At 42.5% G+C, this 14,737-nt stretch overlaps 1 protein-coding gene across 8 annotated transcripts in view; it reads left to right on the plus strand.

Moving 5' to 3' along the window:
- The window catches only part of MYO5A (myosin VA), a 120,437-nt gene that overhangs the window by 87,565 nt on the left and 18,135 nt on the right, over positions 1-14,737 (plus strand). For 3 of the 8 annotated variants that reach the window (XM_083411760.1, XM_083411759.1, XM_083411766.1), the window contains exons 26-32: positions 3,788-3,931; positions 5,049-5,102; positions 5,370-5,597; positions 8,913-9,013; positions 10,041-10,121; positions 12,319-12,517; positions 14,516-14,590. In XM_083411760.1, the coding sequence (XP_083267886.1) occupies positions 3,788-3,931; positions 5,049-5,102; positions 5,370-5,597; positions 8,913-9,013; positions 10,041-10,121; positions 12,319-12,517; positions 14,516-14,590 (882 nt within the window). The remainder of the gene's footprint in view (positions 1-3,787; positions 3,932-5,048; positions 5,103-5,369; positions 5,598-8,912; positions 9,014-10,040; positions 10,122-12,318; positions 12,518-14,515; positions 14,591-14,737) is intronic. The other 5 variants (XM_083411763.1, XM_083411762.1, XM_083411765.1 and 2 more) reach the window with 3 other exon arrangements.

Below are 14,737 nucleotides of genomic sequence, written 5' to 3' on the forward strand. Positions count from 1 at the left end.
ATGTACTATGTTTGACACACAACTGATAGCCAGGGTTTAACGATTACATCCTTGCAATCTAATTGCAACATGCATATATATAGCAGGGATAGTCCTGTAGATGCTGTGGAACTACAACTCCCATCAGCCCTAGCAAGCATGACCAGTAGTCAGGGGTGATGGAAGTTGTAGTCCAACAGCACCGGAAGGGTGCCATATTGGCAACCCCTAATATACAGTTACCCAGATCTGCTTGGCATGAGTAGCCTTTTGCTAGTCAGAATTAGAAGATGGGGTAGGAAGGAAAACTTGCAGCTGCAGGTAGTCAGCAGCTTTCAACCACATGCAAGTCCAACAGTGTCATACTTAATAACTTCAAATAGTTTTGGAACTCCAGGGTTCCTAGGAACATTTTATGAATATTACTTTTGTAAGGAACTGCTACTTCAGGATTCTTTTATACTGGTATCAGGAAACTTGTGTTTTATGGACTTAGGATTTCTGAAAATTCTGGTGGGTCTGGACTCCACCTGGTACCCCAAATTTACTACTCTGAGAATTCAAGAAATAAATAAGCCAACAAAGCAGGCAACAGAGCATTGCAACTTGAACCAACTAGTGGTTTAAAGCTTTGCAAAACATTGAACTAGCATGTTGTTTGGGCATTATTGTTCAGATAGGTGTCTTGACATCACAATATGGGTGAGCCCTTGAAATTTACTGGGATCAAATATTGTAACTTGTAAGGTAGTTTTCCAGTTTAGATGAATTGTCATCTTGGTGCTAGGGAGGGAGGGAGAGAACTATTTTTGAAGGGCACATTTTTAATGGCAGCTTGCTCTGCATTTTAAGTACTAGAAGGTTTGGGATATTTCCAGAATGATTACTCAGCTATGTTACTGCCTTAGGAAATGAGTATCAGTTATGAATAATTCAAATGTTGCTGCAGCTGCTTGATAATGGTTATATAGCACTAAATGAAAAATATTGGATGCTTATGGATGCATTATATGTTTTATGGTGGTGGAATTCATAAGCTGTTTTGTCTTATTTATTATTTGCTGCATATGGGTTTTAAAACGAGAAAAGGGAACCAAATACTTGCTTCGTAGAAGCGCAAACTTGCTGCGTTGGTTCTTGAAGGAGATGCTCCTCCAGCCATTTCTTGGGATAAGATTTCGCTTTCTGCTTGGCATAAGCCCCTATTGTCCCCTCTCTACCTGAAGAAGCGCTACCTGGCTAGATAACCACCTGACAAGACACACAGGAAGATTTTCTTTCCTTACCCTCTAATCATGGCGCTCGAGAACACAATCACTTGAAAGTGGGCAAAGTTTGTAAGGCAATTAATTGGTCCAGAACGCGTCTTGCCTACTTTGTCAGCTTAGGTACTAGGTATGGTCCAGACAACAAGCACTCTCACAACTCAGCAGAACTCCCTTCCATCCAATAGGCAGCTTTGTGATTGGTGTTATTGCTTCAACCTGTTCTCATACACCTGGGGGAAACTGATACAAAGGCGCTGTGAAGAACCTGTTGTGTCTTTGAAATGCAAGCTGCCCTCCCTACTTCTTCTGTTTGGGTTAGCAGTGGTGACTCTGAGAGCACCCACTAGGAAAGAGGGCAGCTGAGTTTTTCACTCCTCTCTTATGAGTGTGCTGTGCACAGCTTCAGAGTAACAACAAATAACTTCTCAGCCATCCCCATTTCTCAGCCTGTTGCACTATATAGCTAGGGCTCTAGTCAGTACATAGAAAGATGCCTGGTATTGTTGACTTCCTCAACCCGATGCTCTCCTGATATTTGGGACTACAACTCATGTAATCCTTGGCCATTAGCTATGCAAACTGTGGCTGATGAGAGTTGTAGTCCAAATCAATTGGAGGACTGCCGGCTGAGGTGACTGTGGCAGTGATGCTCTAGCCTCCCAGGAACAGGCTTTTCCAAATACCTGCTATTTGATCTCTTTGCACAAAAATGTCAGGAATTGAACCTGGCACTTTTGCCATGGACAGCATGTGCTCTACCATTGACAGCTGTGTGGAAGTATTTTGCTAGATAATAAGCTATAGCTGGAGGGACGCGGGTGGCGCTGTGGGTTAAACCGCAGAGCCTAGGGCTTGCTGATCAGAAGGTCAGCGGTTTGAATCCCCGTGATGGGGTGAGCTCCCGTTGCTTGGTCCCTGCTCCTGCCAACCTAGCAGTTTGAAAGCACATCAAAGTGCAAGTAGATAAATAGGTACCGCTCCGGCGGGAAGGTAAATGGTGTTTCCGTGCGCTGCTCTGGTTTGCCAGAAGCGGCTTAGTCATTCTGGCCACATGACCCGGAAGCTGTATGCTGGCTCCCTCGGCCAATAAAGCGAGATGAGCGCCGCAACCCCAGAGTTGTCTGCGACTGGACCTAATGGTCAGGGGTCCCTTTACCTTTACCTTAAGCTATAGCTGATGCCTAAAGACCAAGAGGGATGCTGATTTGTTCTGTCTCTCTTGTTTATTTTCTTTTCCCCTGAACGTTGTAGCTTCCCAAGGTAGGGGTGAACCCTTCTGTGCTCCCCAACCATTGTTCTTTGGATGCTAGCTGGAAAAAGTCTAGCTGAGGAACAGGGCACTAGGAGGAGGAATAGGGCATATTTATACCCCACTTTTTAAATTTGCACGGGGGTGGCCAAAGGGAGGGAGTTGCACAGTTCCTCTAGGGAAAGTGAACCTTAAGCTTTTCTCCATTTTCTTCAAACTTGACAAGACATATTGTATCATACTGAAAAAAATACATTGAGGACAGTTTAAATTTGTGTGGAGACCAGTCCTCTGTGCCATAGTTTCCCCTTCAACATAAAGTATATTTCATATCCTAGGTGGTCTGCCATGTGTTGAGTAGTGTCCAATGGGCTGTTGTGTCTTCTAATTAACTTATATCACTAGGGTATGAAAGCAATTGGTTATATGACCACTCCTTTGTGTTTTCGATAGGCCACACAAAAATGCAGAGATGAGCACATGCTGTCTTTGAATATCCAACCAAGTCATGCATTTCTGGGTATACGGAAATAATTCCAATTGCTTTCACATATTCACCCTGCTAGGTTATCTAATAGTAGATCCAAGTTTTTAAGCAATGGTGTTTATATCACTGCTCTTTGGTTACAGAAACTTACTGTGCTTCTTATTTTCTTTGAAACTAACTGCAAACCTACTGTTTTTTCCCTCCTCCCCTCCCCTTTCAAACAAATAAGAAGGAAAGGTATGATTGGTCATAGACCTTAAACCTTCTAGTTAGTTACTAGTTTTCTGCCTTTAAGGCTTTAGGATAGATGCTTTTTTATATTAGATTTATTTGTCAAAATGACTTTTTAAAGTTGTGATTTCAAAAATAACACTGGGAAAATTCTGGATGCCAGTAAATAGCTCTCCTAATCAAGTAACATTTATATACCTCTAGTCATTGCTTCCCTCCCATCCCTGCTTCTAAGAGACAGTCTGCATGTTAACATGCTCAATCGGAACCAGCTTGGAAAAGCATCCCCATGGCGTTCCCTTCATGTGGTGTGGTTCTTCCATTTTGCATGGACCATTTCCCTCTACAGATTCCTTGTCCGTGGCAAAGCTGATGCTATTGGAGAAACTCTTCATGCCAGGTGAAAGAACCATGGCCCACACCTTATGCTTTTGTTATGAAGGAACCATCAGCTTTCCAGCTTTCTCCTCAGGATGATAGCTAATGTGCAGACTGTCCCCCCCCCCAAAAAAAAATTCTCCCTTTTTGTAAGTTGGAAACATTCTGACCTGCCCACAATTTCCCTTGAATCAGGAGCCAAGCGAGAAGAAAGCACCTCTGGACATGTCTCTATTCCTTAAATTACAAAAACGGGTTACAGAGCTGGAGCAGGAAAAGCAATCGTTGCAGGATGAGCTGGACAAGAAAGAGGAACAAGCTCTCCGAACCAAGGCCAAGGTAAAGACCAAAATGGTTTGGCTTTGTTTATAATATTTGTTGTTGTTGTTGTTGTTTAGTTGTTTAGTCATGTCCGCCTCTTCGTGACCCCATGGACCAGAGCATGCCAGGCACTCCTGTCTTCCACTGCCTCCCACAGTTTGGTCAAACTCATGTTGGTGGCTTTGAGAACACTGTCCAACCATCTCGTCCTCTGTCGTCCCCTTCTCCTTGTGCCCTCCATCTTTCCCAACATCAGGGTCTTTTCCAGGGAGTCTTCTCTTCTCATGAGGTGGCCAAAGCTATCCCTAAATACTGGTGAAATTTGGGGTCTCATTCCAGCAATGGTGTCCTGGTAAAAAGGCTTGTCAGAATGCAAGAGGGACATACCTAAGGCAAGATGCAGGCTGTAACGCCTGAGTGCTTCTCTGGCTTTCCCATGTGGTGTCTTTATTGTGTCAAAGGCAGCAGTTGTGCGCTCCTTAATTCTGCATTGTGTTGATTGATTAATTGGTGTTGGAGGCTCAGAGGCTATCCTTGTTTTTAAGGACATTTTGCTTCCATGAGTAACTCTTGTGAACCTTAAAAATTGATTTGTTCCTGAATCTTCCTCTTACTTTAATTTTACATTACATTAATCAGCTAAACTGTCCATTTGGGGGGGGGGGGCATTTTTAAGCATGGGAGGTTACTTTAGGTCATTCTCCGTTCTCTTAGCATCTGTCTTCTGGTTGAGGTTGGTTTCTGGACTTGCTTGACTACGTGAAGTGGCAGCCACAGTGTAGTGTTTGGGGATATGCAAATTGGACTGTGGCTTGTCTTTACAGTACCACTGTAGAGCCCTATTGAACTTAGCAGGACTTGGTTCTGACCATATAATGCATAGGACTGCACTGTTAGAGAGGGTTTTTTTCAAAGCTGATCCTATTATGTGTGATTTTAATTGCCTCAGCTGTGAATATTTATGAACTATAAAAGCAATATAAGTATCAGATACACCAATAACATTGTATCACACACGCTCCCCAAAAAGTTTGTAAAATTAATCATGCTGTTCTTCCTGCTAATTTTCTGTTTTGCAGATGTAGCTAGTTCTGGCTAAAAGATAAAACTTTATCTCTGTCTTTTGTTTCCCCAGGAGGAAGAAAGGCCTCAGATGAGAGGTGCGGAGTTAGAGTACGAATCACTTAAGGTAATTCTGGATTTTTTAAAGTGACCCACTCCTATACATAGCCATAATTAAAAGAGCATATTACAATAGTATTTACAGAGGATTTTGTGTGTTCGCAAAGTTTCACAAACGCCATATATTACAGTAACCATTACCAGAACACCGTAAGCTAGGCTAGCTCACGATCAGTGAAGACTTTCCCCCCAAACCCCACTCCAAACCTTTCTAATTTGCATTTCTGGTGAATGAGAGAGCAACTGTGTTTGTGTTCCTCCCCCTTTGCTTCAGCGCCAAGAGCTTGAATCCGAGAATAAGAAACTCAAGAATGAGTTGAACGAGTTGAGGAAGGCCCTGATGGAAAAGAGCGCTCCTAACGTCACTGCCCCCGGTTCCCCAGCGTATAGGGTCCTCTTGGATCAGATGACCTCTGTCAGTGAGGAGCTGGAAGTACGTAAGGAGGAAGTCCTCATTCTGAGGTCTCAACTCATGAGTCAGAAGGAGGCAATTCAGCCTAAGGTAAGTAGCGGAAAGAAAAATTGGACCACATGAATTTTGATGAGAGAGCAGTTTGCTTGAGCAATGTAGCTTTTCCTCTCCCCAGCAGAATCCATTATTGACCTGAGTGTGCATCTGGATGCTGCCATGGAGAGGGGAAAATCTGACCCCACCATCTCCTGCAACACCACTGGCTGCATGTGAGATGCACCAGCTTTGAAATCACACCACAATCTCCTGCACTGTTGGAATACTCTCAGTGCTGTTGAAATAACATGATGCAAATAACATGGAATAACGGGGGTGGGGAACCTGTAGCGCCCACCAGATGTCGTTCTATTGCAACTCCCTACTGCAACTTAGCCAGCATGACCAATGGTCAGGGATGATGTGGGCTGCAATGCAGCAACACATGGAAGGCCTCGGCTCCCTTTCCCTGGTTTTGTAACGATAGATGTGGTTAAAATATGATTGTCACCAATAATGGCAGCATAACTTGCCAGCAGTATAGGCAAGAAGCTTGATTTGTTTGGAAAGTTGAACGTATCCTGGAGAAGTGTCTGGGAGCCTCCATTAATACCATCTAGCAGATACCACTTTCACAGCAGGAATTGGATATACAGCACATAGTTGAAATGTGTACCTGCCATGTATGATGTACAGTGGAACCTCGGGTTGCGAACGTGATCCGTGCAGGAGGCACATTCACAACCCGCAGCGCCGCATCTGCGCACACGCGGGTCGCGATTCGGCGCTTCTGCACATGCGCAAAGCGCGATTTAGCAGTTCTGCACATGTGCGAGCGCTGAAACCCGGAAGTAACCCATTCCAGTACTTCTGGGTTCGGCGCAGTGTGCAACCCAAAAACACGTAACCTGCAGCGTCTGTAACCCGAGGTACCACTGTAATGTGTTGTGATGGTGCTGTGCGTGAATGATTGTATGTCTGTAGGTTTGATTTGCATCATCTCTTTTTTGAGGAGGAAGAGTTGTTTAAATCAGGTTCATGCAGGTGTGGATGTATGTGTAGTTACCCCCTCACACACTACTGATTCTCTCTCTCTCTCTCTCTCTCTGTGTGTGCGTGTGTGTGTGTGTGTGTGAGAGAGAGAGAGAGAGAGAGAGAGAGAGAGAGAGAGTTATCCTCCCCAGGAGGAGGGAGATCCAATTTGCAAATCTATTCATTGCAATTTGGACCTGCCAGTGGAACTCTGTATGAACGGAGCAGTCTGTTTAAAAGTGATACTGGAACTGACTGGCAAGTCTTCTGGTGGTATATGCACGGGTTCATACAGGAGACTTGAAAATAAAAAGGGAAACTGGTGATCTTTAATGAGAACAAATATGAGTAACTAGGTTTGTTTGTTCCTTTCCCTGCTTGCAAATGGTTTACCAGGATGACAAGGTAACCTGATTTTCTTCTTGTTTGTTTGTTAAAAACATTTATGTATCATTTTTCATTTAAAAAATAATGATTCAGGGCAAGGTACCAGAAAATATCAGAACAAAGGTACCGCTGATACCTTTCCCGGGAAAATCAGAGGCTCACTATGTCAGGTTCCTATTGGAAGACCGGACAAATGCTAGAACATTAGCAGTGGTGAAGTTTTTATTGGTGGTTGCAAGAACCAATGATCCCTATCTTTAAGTCTGAACAAAATGCTTGTTTAACCTGGAGGTAGGCTGTCTGAATTGTGCATTGGTTTGTAACGATTTGTTGGGTCTCTGGACCGTAATAAAGATTGAGTGACTGACATTAAAATCCAAAATTACAATACATTAAAAAAGCAACAACCATCCAAGAAATGGTCAGTTTATTTTAAATGCTAGAATATTCACTGAACATCATGTAACTGGTTGATGTGCTTTAACAATTGCAGAGTTTACATATGTGTAAATGACACATATTGTTTTAAAATGTATTATTCATATTATATTTTTTGACTTCTTATATGACCAAGAATCTCTGAGAAATGGATCTCCATAAGAAGGTGCAGGCTTCTTCATGGGTCTCACAATCAGCCTGATTTCTTGCATTTTGGCTGGGCAACAGCAGTGTTGCTTTTATTCAGTCCTTAATTTTTTTTATCTGTACACCTCCTTCCAGGAGCTCAAGGTAGCCTGTCTGCCCTATACCCATTTTATCCCTGCAACAAACTTATGAGGTAGGTTAGGGCGGGAGAAAGAGAATGAGTGTCCCAAGATCATTTGGTGAGCTTCATAACTGCATGAGAATTTGAAGTTGGCACCCACCATCCATTCTGAAGGAAATCAGCCCTGAGTGCTCACTGGAAGGGCAGATCCTGAAGCTGAGGCTCCAATACTTTGGCCACCTCATGAGAAGAGAAGACTCCCTGGAAAAGACCCTGATGTTGGGAAAGATGGAGGGCATGAGGAGAAGGGGATGACAGAGGACGAGGTGGTTGGACAGTGTTCTTGAAGCTACCAGCATGAGTTTGACCAAACTGCGGGAGGCAGTGGAAGACAGGAGTGCCTGGTGTGCTCTGGTCCATGGAGTCACGAAGAGTCGGACACGACTAAACGACTAAACAACAACAATACCCACCAGTACTACTCCAATACACACTATATAAAGAGCCCAAGGAATTTCTATGGCGTGAGAAAAATAAATAATAATCACTAAACCGTTAGAGCATAAGAAAAGTCTTGCTGGATCAGGTGAAAGGCCCATATTATTCAGCATTCTGTTCTCACGGTGGTCAATGTGAAGCCTCTAGGAAGCCTAAAAGCAGGACAGAAGCACCAACGATATTCTCTTTGCTTGCGTTTCCCAGCAGCTGCAATACAGAGGCATGACACCTCCAGTACTAGAAGTGGCACACAGCTATCATATTTAGCAGCCATTGATAGCCGCATGACCTTGCCAAATTGCCTTCTGAATCTGTCCAAGTTGGCAGCCATTGCTACATCCTGTGGCAGAAAACTCCACCAGTTTTAACTATATATGGCATGAAGAACACCAGTATGTGTTTAGGCCACACACAACCTTCCCACAAAAAACTCTTTAAAAAGAAAGACTACCAAGGAAATGTAATAAACGAATAGAAAGAGAACCTGCTCAGTTGACGCTGACACAAAACTCCACATCCGCACTATACAAAAAGTATAGAAGCCTCACCCATCCCTTCTTCCCCAACCTTATACTGTACTTATAATGTCTTGCAACTAATGTAACTGATCTGTAAGAAAGACTGTGCAACCTGAAAAAAGAGACAAGGCTGTACTTTTGGAAACAAAGAAAATCTTAATTATTATTTTTTTAAAGAGTCTTCAGGTAATCTATTTTGTGCAACTGCTTTCTGTTAATTCTTTCCAGAACACCATGACAGACTCCACAATCCTTTTAGAGGATGTACAGAAGATGAAGGACAAAGGAGAGATAGCCCAGGCGTATATTGGTCTGAAAGAGACAAACAGGTATGTGTGCATTTACATTGTGCATCTATTTTGTACAGTTTGCTTCTTCCCTTGGCTGTAAACAAAACAGAATATCAATAATAATAATAATAATAATAATAATTAACTGCTCGGTGCTACTTGTGCAGTGGTTCTAATTTGCATTAGCAGAGTAGAAGTTGTTTTTTCTGGTTTAAGGAATTTGGAACAATGCTATCTTATCTGAATATATCCTGCTAACTTAATTTTCTCAGGCAAGTTGTCACATATACTTCCATTAACTTAGGCTGCAGTTCTATACACAGGTGCAAGCTCTATAGAACTCACTGGGGTGCTATTGTGTGCGCCTCTTGAATTATGTGGATAATCAGAGGAGCATTCAATCACAAGTTCCATATATACTAATGTCAGCCAGAATTGTGATTGTGAAAGTTCAAAAGGTCACTAATAAGCCTAATGAGAAAGAGAAGAGTTAGAAATCTATGGAAGCAGTTGACTTTGAAGGTGACAATAAAGTTATGAACATATGGGGAGTATAAAGAAAGATTAAATAATTGCAGGCCAGTTGTGAAATATATAAGAAAAGAGCTTGGAATAGCTGGGAAATATTTGTTATCGATATCTTTATATTTAGGCATATTTTTGTCATACGTTTACTTTTATGTGATTTCAATATTTGGAATCTATTAGGAGCTTGAAGATGAAATGATTAAAGAAAGAATAATAAAACATTTAAAAAATGAACCCACTGGGACTGACTTCTGTGAACACATGTATAGAATTGCGCTGTTAGACTACGATCTTATGCTCATTTAATGTAGGCAAAAGCCCCACGGAATTTAGTGGGGCTTGCTTCCGAGCAAACATGCATAGGGTTGCACCGCTGAAAAGTTTAGAATTGCAGTTGTGGAGATGAAGGTTTCCCCTTTTTAATAACACTTACTCAGCTTGCGTTGTCCTTTTAATTAGCATGCTACACCATCACCATCATGTATCCCTTTTTGTGTTTTTTGCATTTAAAAACAAAACAAAACAATTTGCTTGGAAGATCATCTCTTCAGGACTATCATATGCTGAATGAGGACGGAGAGCTGTGGCTGGTATATGAAGGGCTAAAACAAGCCAACAGGTTATAAAACTTCTCAGGACGGACCTCCTTGCATTCTCTCTCGTGTTACTAATATGCTGTAAACCTGCTTTTGCAATGCTGTTTCTTATTGTCATTTAACAAGACTGAATCCAAATGAGTTTTATTAAAACAAGGGAAGAATGGAACCCCCCCAAGGCTGGCACTTGAAATCAGTCTCAGCATTGGCAATTGGCATGGTGGGCGTTAGCTGGGCCCCACAATCTGGGGGAGGTCCACTATTGACCAGTTATATCCCAGATTTGCTGCGGTGGAAGTTCTGAATCATAAAAATAAAGATGCAGATGTGTCTGAGCTATAAATAATAAGACTTAGGACTTTTGCATATAGCAGGAGAGGGCTTGTAGTGATGGTAGTTGATTCTCCTTCTTAGCCAGGGAGCTCAGCTCGTCCACCCTCTCCCTGTGACGGCAAGGAAAAGAGGAGGAGGAAGAGCCACTGTTGGCCATCTATCTGCTTCCTGCTGATTTTTGTTTTCTTATGTGAAAACATGGTGGCTAAAGGACGAGAACCCAGCTCTCAGAGAGCCCCCCAAATCCTGGAGCCTGTTAAAAATGTCTACAAGCCATATTATTACATACACTGTCAACCCTCCCCCCCAAAAAAAAACCCAAATGACTAATAGTTCAGCACAAAATGGTTACCATGGTCTGAAATAGGCAGAGAGAAACACATAAAAATTAAAGCCATTCTTTATATGTTATTTGCCTGTTCTATTCATGGTGAATAAAGGAGACACTAGCAGATACCAAATAAAGAAAACAGCCATTTTTAAAAGCTGTAATGACATCAAGTGCGCATGACTGTCAGGTGCACCCACTCATTTAAAAGGCATCTTACTTTTTAAAAAACCTTCCTTGAGCACCCACTTCTCAGTTTGCTCTGAATTTAGTTACTTTAGCATTTAAATGACAAGAGTAGTTCATTGTACACTTTTACCAAACAAGTTAACCAACATAGGTTTTTTTTCGTTTTTTATTACAAATGCTATTTTAACCAGTGTCTTTTCTTTTCTTGTGCTAACAAAACACTAAACATTAACTACTGTGTTTGTAAGTCTGCTAGACGCTAACTTGCGAGTAGTTACCATGCTGCAGAGTAAGCGAGGGAAGAGGTGGCTCTGTAGCTTTTGTTTCTTTTGTCCGTGTTCTAGAAGCGAAAGGTTCTAGAGCAAGGGGCAGAGAAATGGAAGGTAAATTATTCATATTTACCTTTTATGTGCTTGGTCAATGTAGCTGTTAGCTGGTCTGCTTAGGTCTATTTAAACCCTGAACGTGTGTCTGATGGAGCCGCTCAGCTTGAGGTATGTGCTCATTTGTAGAAGATGCAATTTTAGCATTAATCTCAGTACTCCAGCGCCCCCATTCATTTCCTCTGTTCCTTCCCTCCTATAATTCACAAGCAGCAAATGAATTATTTGTTCGCATTCCCAAGCCCACACAGTGAATCAGCAGCACAGTCAGCATGATACTTTATTGCTTCCATCCGTATCCCTCTAGCAATACCTTTACTACATTCTTTTAGTTTTTTGGGTGGGATACTTCAGCTTCTTTCTGAGCAGCATAAATAAGACTTCCTCCTTTATGGCCTTGTTATGTGCCTTCACTTAAATACACCATGATTGGCATGTATTTTTGAGGTTGCAAGGGCGTTTATGGATTGATTAACAAAACCTTGAATCATAGGAACCAGAGACAGCCCGAGATACTGCATGCCCGAGGCAGAAAATCCAAATGCCTCTCCACCCCTTTCCCAGAGGTGGTAAAATATAATGTTAAACTAAATATTATTGTCCTTGCAAATGGTGCCCAAAAATCTCTTGCCTGAAATGGTACAGGCTTTGTAATTATGTATAATAGAGATCCTTTAAACAAATATGAAGCCAAGGCATTATAAACCCAAGTCAATTTTAATTTTGCTATACATCTCATTATTAGGCAAATGGGATTTTGGTCCAAATCACCTAAATGGGTTTAAAGAGTACTCTCTGGTTTTTTTTCTTTCTCCATATAAATGGGCTGGGCAGCGATATGTACACTTGAGCTTTGATGACAGTATTTAGACCTTTGGTGACCATCTTCAACACAGATTCTAAAAAAGTGTTTTCCTTCTTCCTCCTCATCTCCCCCTTTTCACTCTGCCTCCCCCAAATGCCCTTTGTTTTTCTGTGGCTTTGTAGGCTACTGGAATCTCAACTGCAGTCTCAGAAGAGGAGCCATGACAATGAACTGGAAGCCCTCCGTGGAGAGATTCAGAGTTTGAAGGAGGAGAACAATCGCCAGCAGCAGTTGTTAGCGCAGAACCTGCAGCTGCCCCCAGAAGCCCGTATAGAAGCTAGCCTACAACATGAGATCACCCGCTTGACTAATGAGAACCTAGTAAGTCAAATCTTAATAAACTGTGTGTGTGTTGAGAAGTCATTGCAAGCATGTGTGCAATAGGTTTTGAAGACAGCGACTGCCTCCAAAGCAAGAATCAATGTCTTGATTCTTTAGGTCTTCAGAAGGAGGGAGGAAGTGGCTTTTCTTGCTTTGGCGACTTATGTTCTTCCAAGGATGGTGAATAAAACTTGACGAGATTCTCTCTGCTTTTGGAAGTCTTAAGGCAAGGAGAAGATGAGGGATTCCAGTTCTCATCAGTCTCAGACAGGATGTCTAATAGAGGGCCACAGGTTCCCCAGCCCTGCCTAAGGGGCATTTTTAGACTATTGAGCGGGTTGGAGGGGGGCAACATTCCAGATTCCCAATTTTCTTGAGTGCAACACATGCTTAAAGGTAAAGGGACCCCTGACCATTAGGTCCAGTCGTGGCCGACTCTGGGGTTGTGGCACTCACCTCGCTTTATTGGCCGAGGGAGCTGGCATACAGCTTCCGGGTCATGGCCAGCATGACTAAGCCGCTTCTGGCGAACCAGAGCAGTGCACGGAAACGCCGTTTACCTTCCCGTCGGAGCGGTACCTATTTATCTACTTGCACTTTGACGTGCTTTCGAACTGCTAGGTTGGCAGGAGCAGGGACCGAGCAACGGGAGCTCATCCTGTCGTGGGGATTTGAACTGCTGACCTTCTGATCGGCAGGTCCTAGGCTCTGTGATTTAACCCACAGCGCTTACAAAGTTATAAAAGGAAGGTCCCTTTGATCCCTGTCATCCAGATGCTACTGGTTAGTCCTGAAGCTATTGTAGTACTTCTGCAGAATAGCTAAATAATCTTAGTGATGCAGCCAGCTGCACAAAAAACATCAAGCCTTTTTCAAGTTCCGTCTTGTAGGCTTGCACCTTCCGTTGCTGCTACTTCATTTATTTTAGGAACTTGGGGAGGAGGTGTGTTTTCAGGGATTGGAAAGCCGAACTTTGGCCAGTATTTTAGCAGGAGATTAGTCCATTCACTCAAGAACTCCAGCTGGCCCAGTGCTTGTCCCTCCTCCATACAGACCCAGTGCCAAGCTATGGTAGGTGTGTTGTGTTCTCCTCTGGAGACAATTCTCTTCCTCAGCAAACTTCCCATATCTAGCTTTAAAGTATTGGCATTCTTGCATTTCCACAACATCAAGTTTTCCTGCTGGTGCTTCATGAAGATTAACCCCATAATAACCAGTATTTATTATCATTCTTCAAACTGCCATTGTCTGTAGCATTGTTTATCGTATAGCCTAACTTCTTAGACAGCTTAATTGCAGTTGTAGGTGCCAATGCCATGCTGCAAGGGCTACATTCTTTAATGTACCTGCTGAAAGAAACTTAAAAAACCACACTTTCATTGATTTTCAAAGGAATGACTAAGACAGTTTATATAACTGTCCATCCTTCGGAGGACAATCCATGGCAATCAGAGAGTTGAAAAGTGGAAACTAAACGGCTTGTAGCTTCGGCATTTGAACAGAAGCACATAGTTTCTGATGTTGCCCCAAATGTGTAAACCACCTAGAAGGGGGATTAGTCCTTCCAGCCTTCACTTTTTTAGAAGAGTCCCCATTTTCCTTTTCATCTTTTTCTATGGTATGACACGAGAATTGACCACCATGACCCAGCTGGGTTTAAATATTCCTGACAGTACCCATTCTGAGGGTAGTAATCACTGAATGTTGTTGAGGCATTTTTATTTTCCGCCTGCTTGTGAGGTATATATTTTTAAAGCCATATTTTTCAGGGTTTTTTATAGTAATAAATGGACCATAAAACTTCCCTCCCCTCTGTTGTGTGCATCTTAAAGGCTGTGACTTTTGCATCCTGGTCTGTAGGGAGATTGACGCTGTTTTAATAGCCTAAGTCTGTCTCAAAATCAATGTAGCTAAACTTGCCTTTTCTTCTGAAGTTTGTTGACATGCTAGCGCCTTTAAAGAATGGGAAGAACCTATACTTTATACCTGTTTTTTCAGTATTGTGAGGAGTTATATGCAGATGATCCCATGAAGTATCAGTCGTACCGGATTTCATTTTACAAACGGATGATTGTATGTACTATGTACATTGTGCCAACTCTCTTTCTTTGATTGCTGCTCTGGAGCACTAACTGAAGAGCTGGCTGCCTTGCCCACTGTTGAAGGCAATCCTTTTCAGAAAACTTCATCAATGTCGTTCCTCTCCCAAGAGCTTTCTGT

The sequence above is a fragment of the Podarcis tiliguerta genome (genome assembly GCF_965153285.1).
Source record: "Podarcis tiliguerta genome assembly, chromosome: 14".
Classification (NCBI taxonomy): domain Eukaryota; kingdom Metazoa; phylum Chordata; class Lepidosauria; order Squamata; family Lacertidae; genus Podarcis; species Podarcis tiliguerta.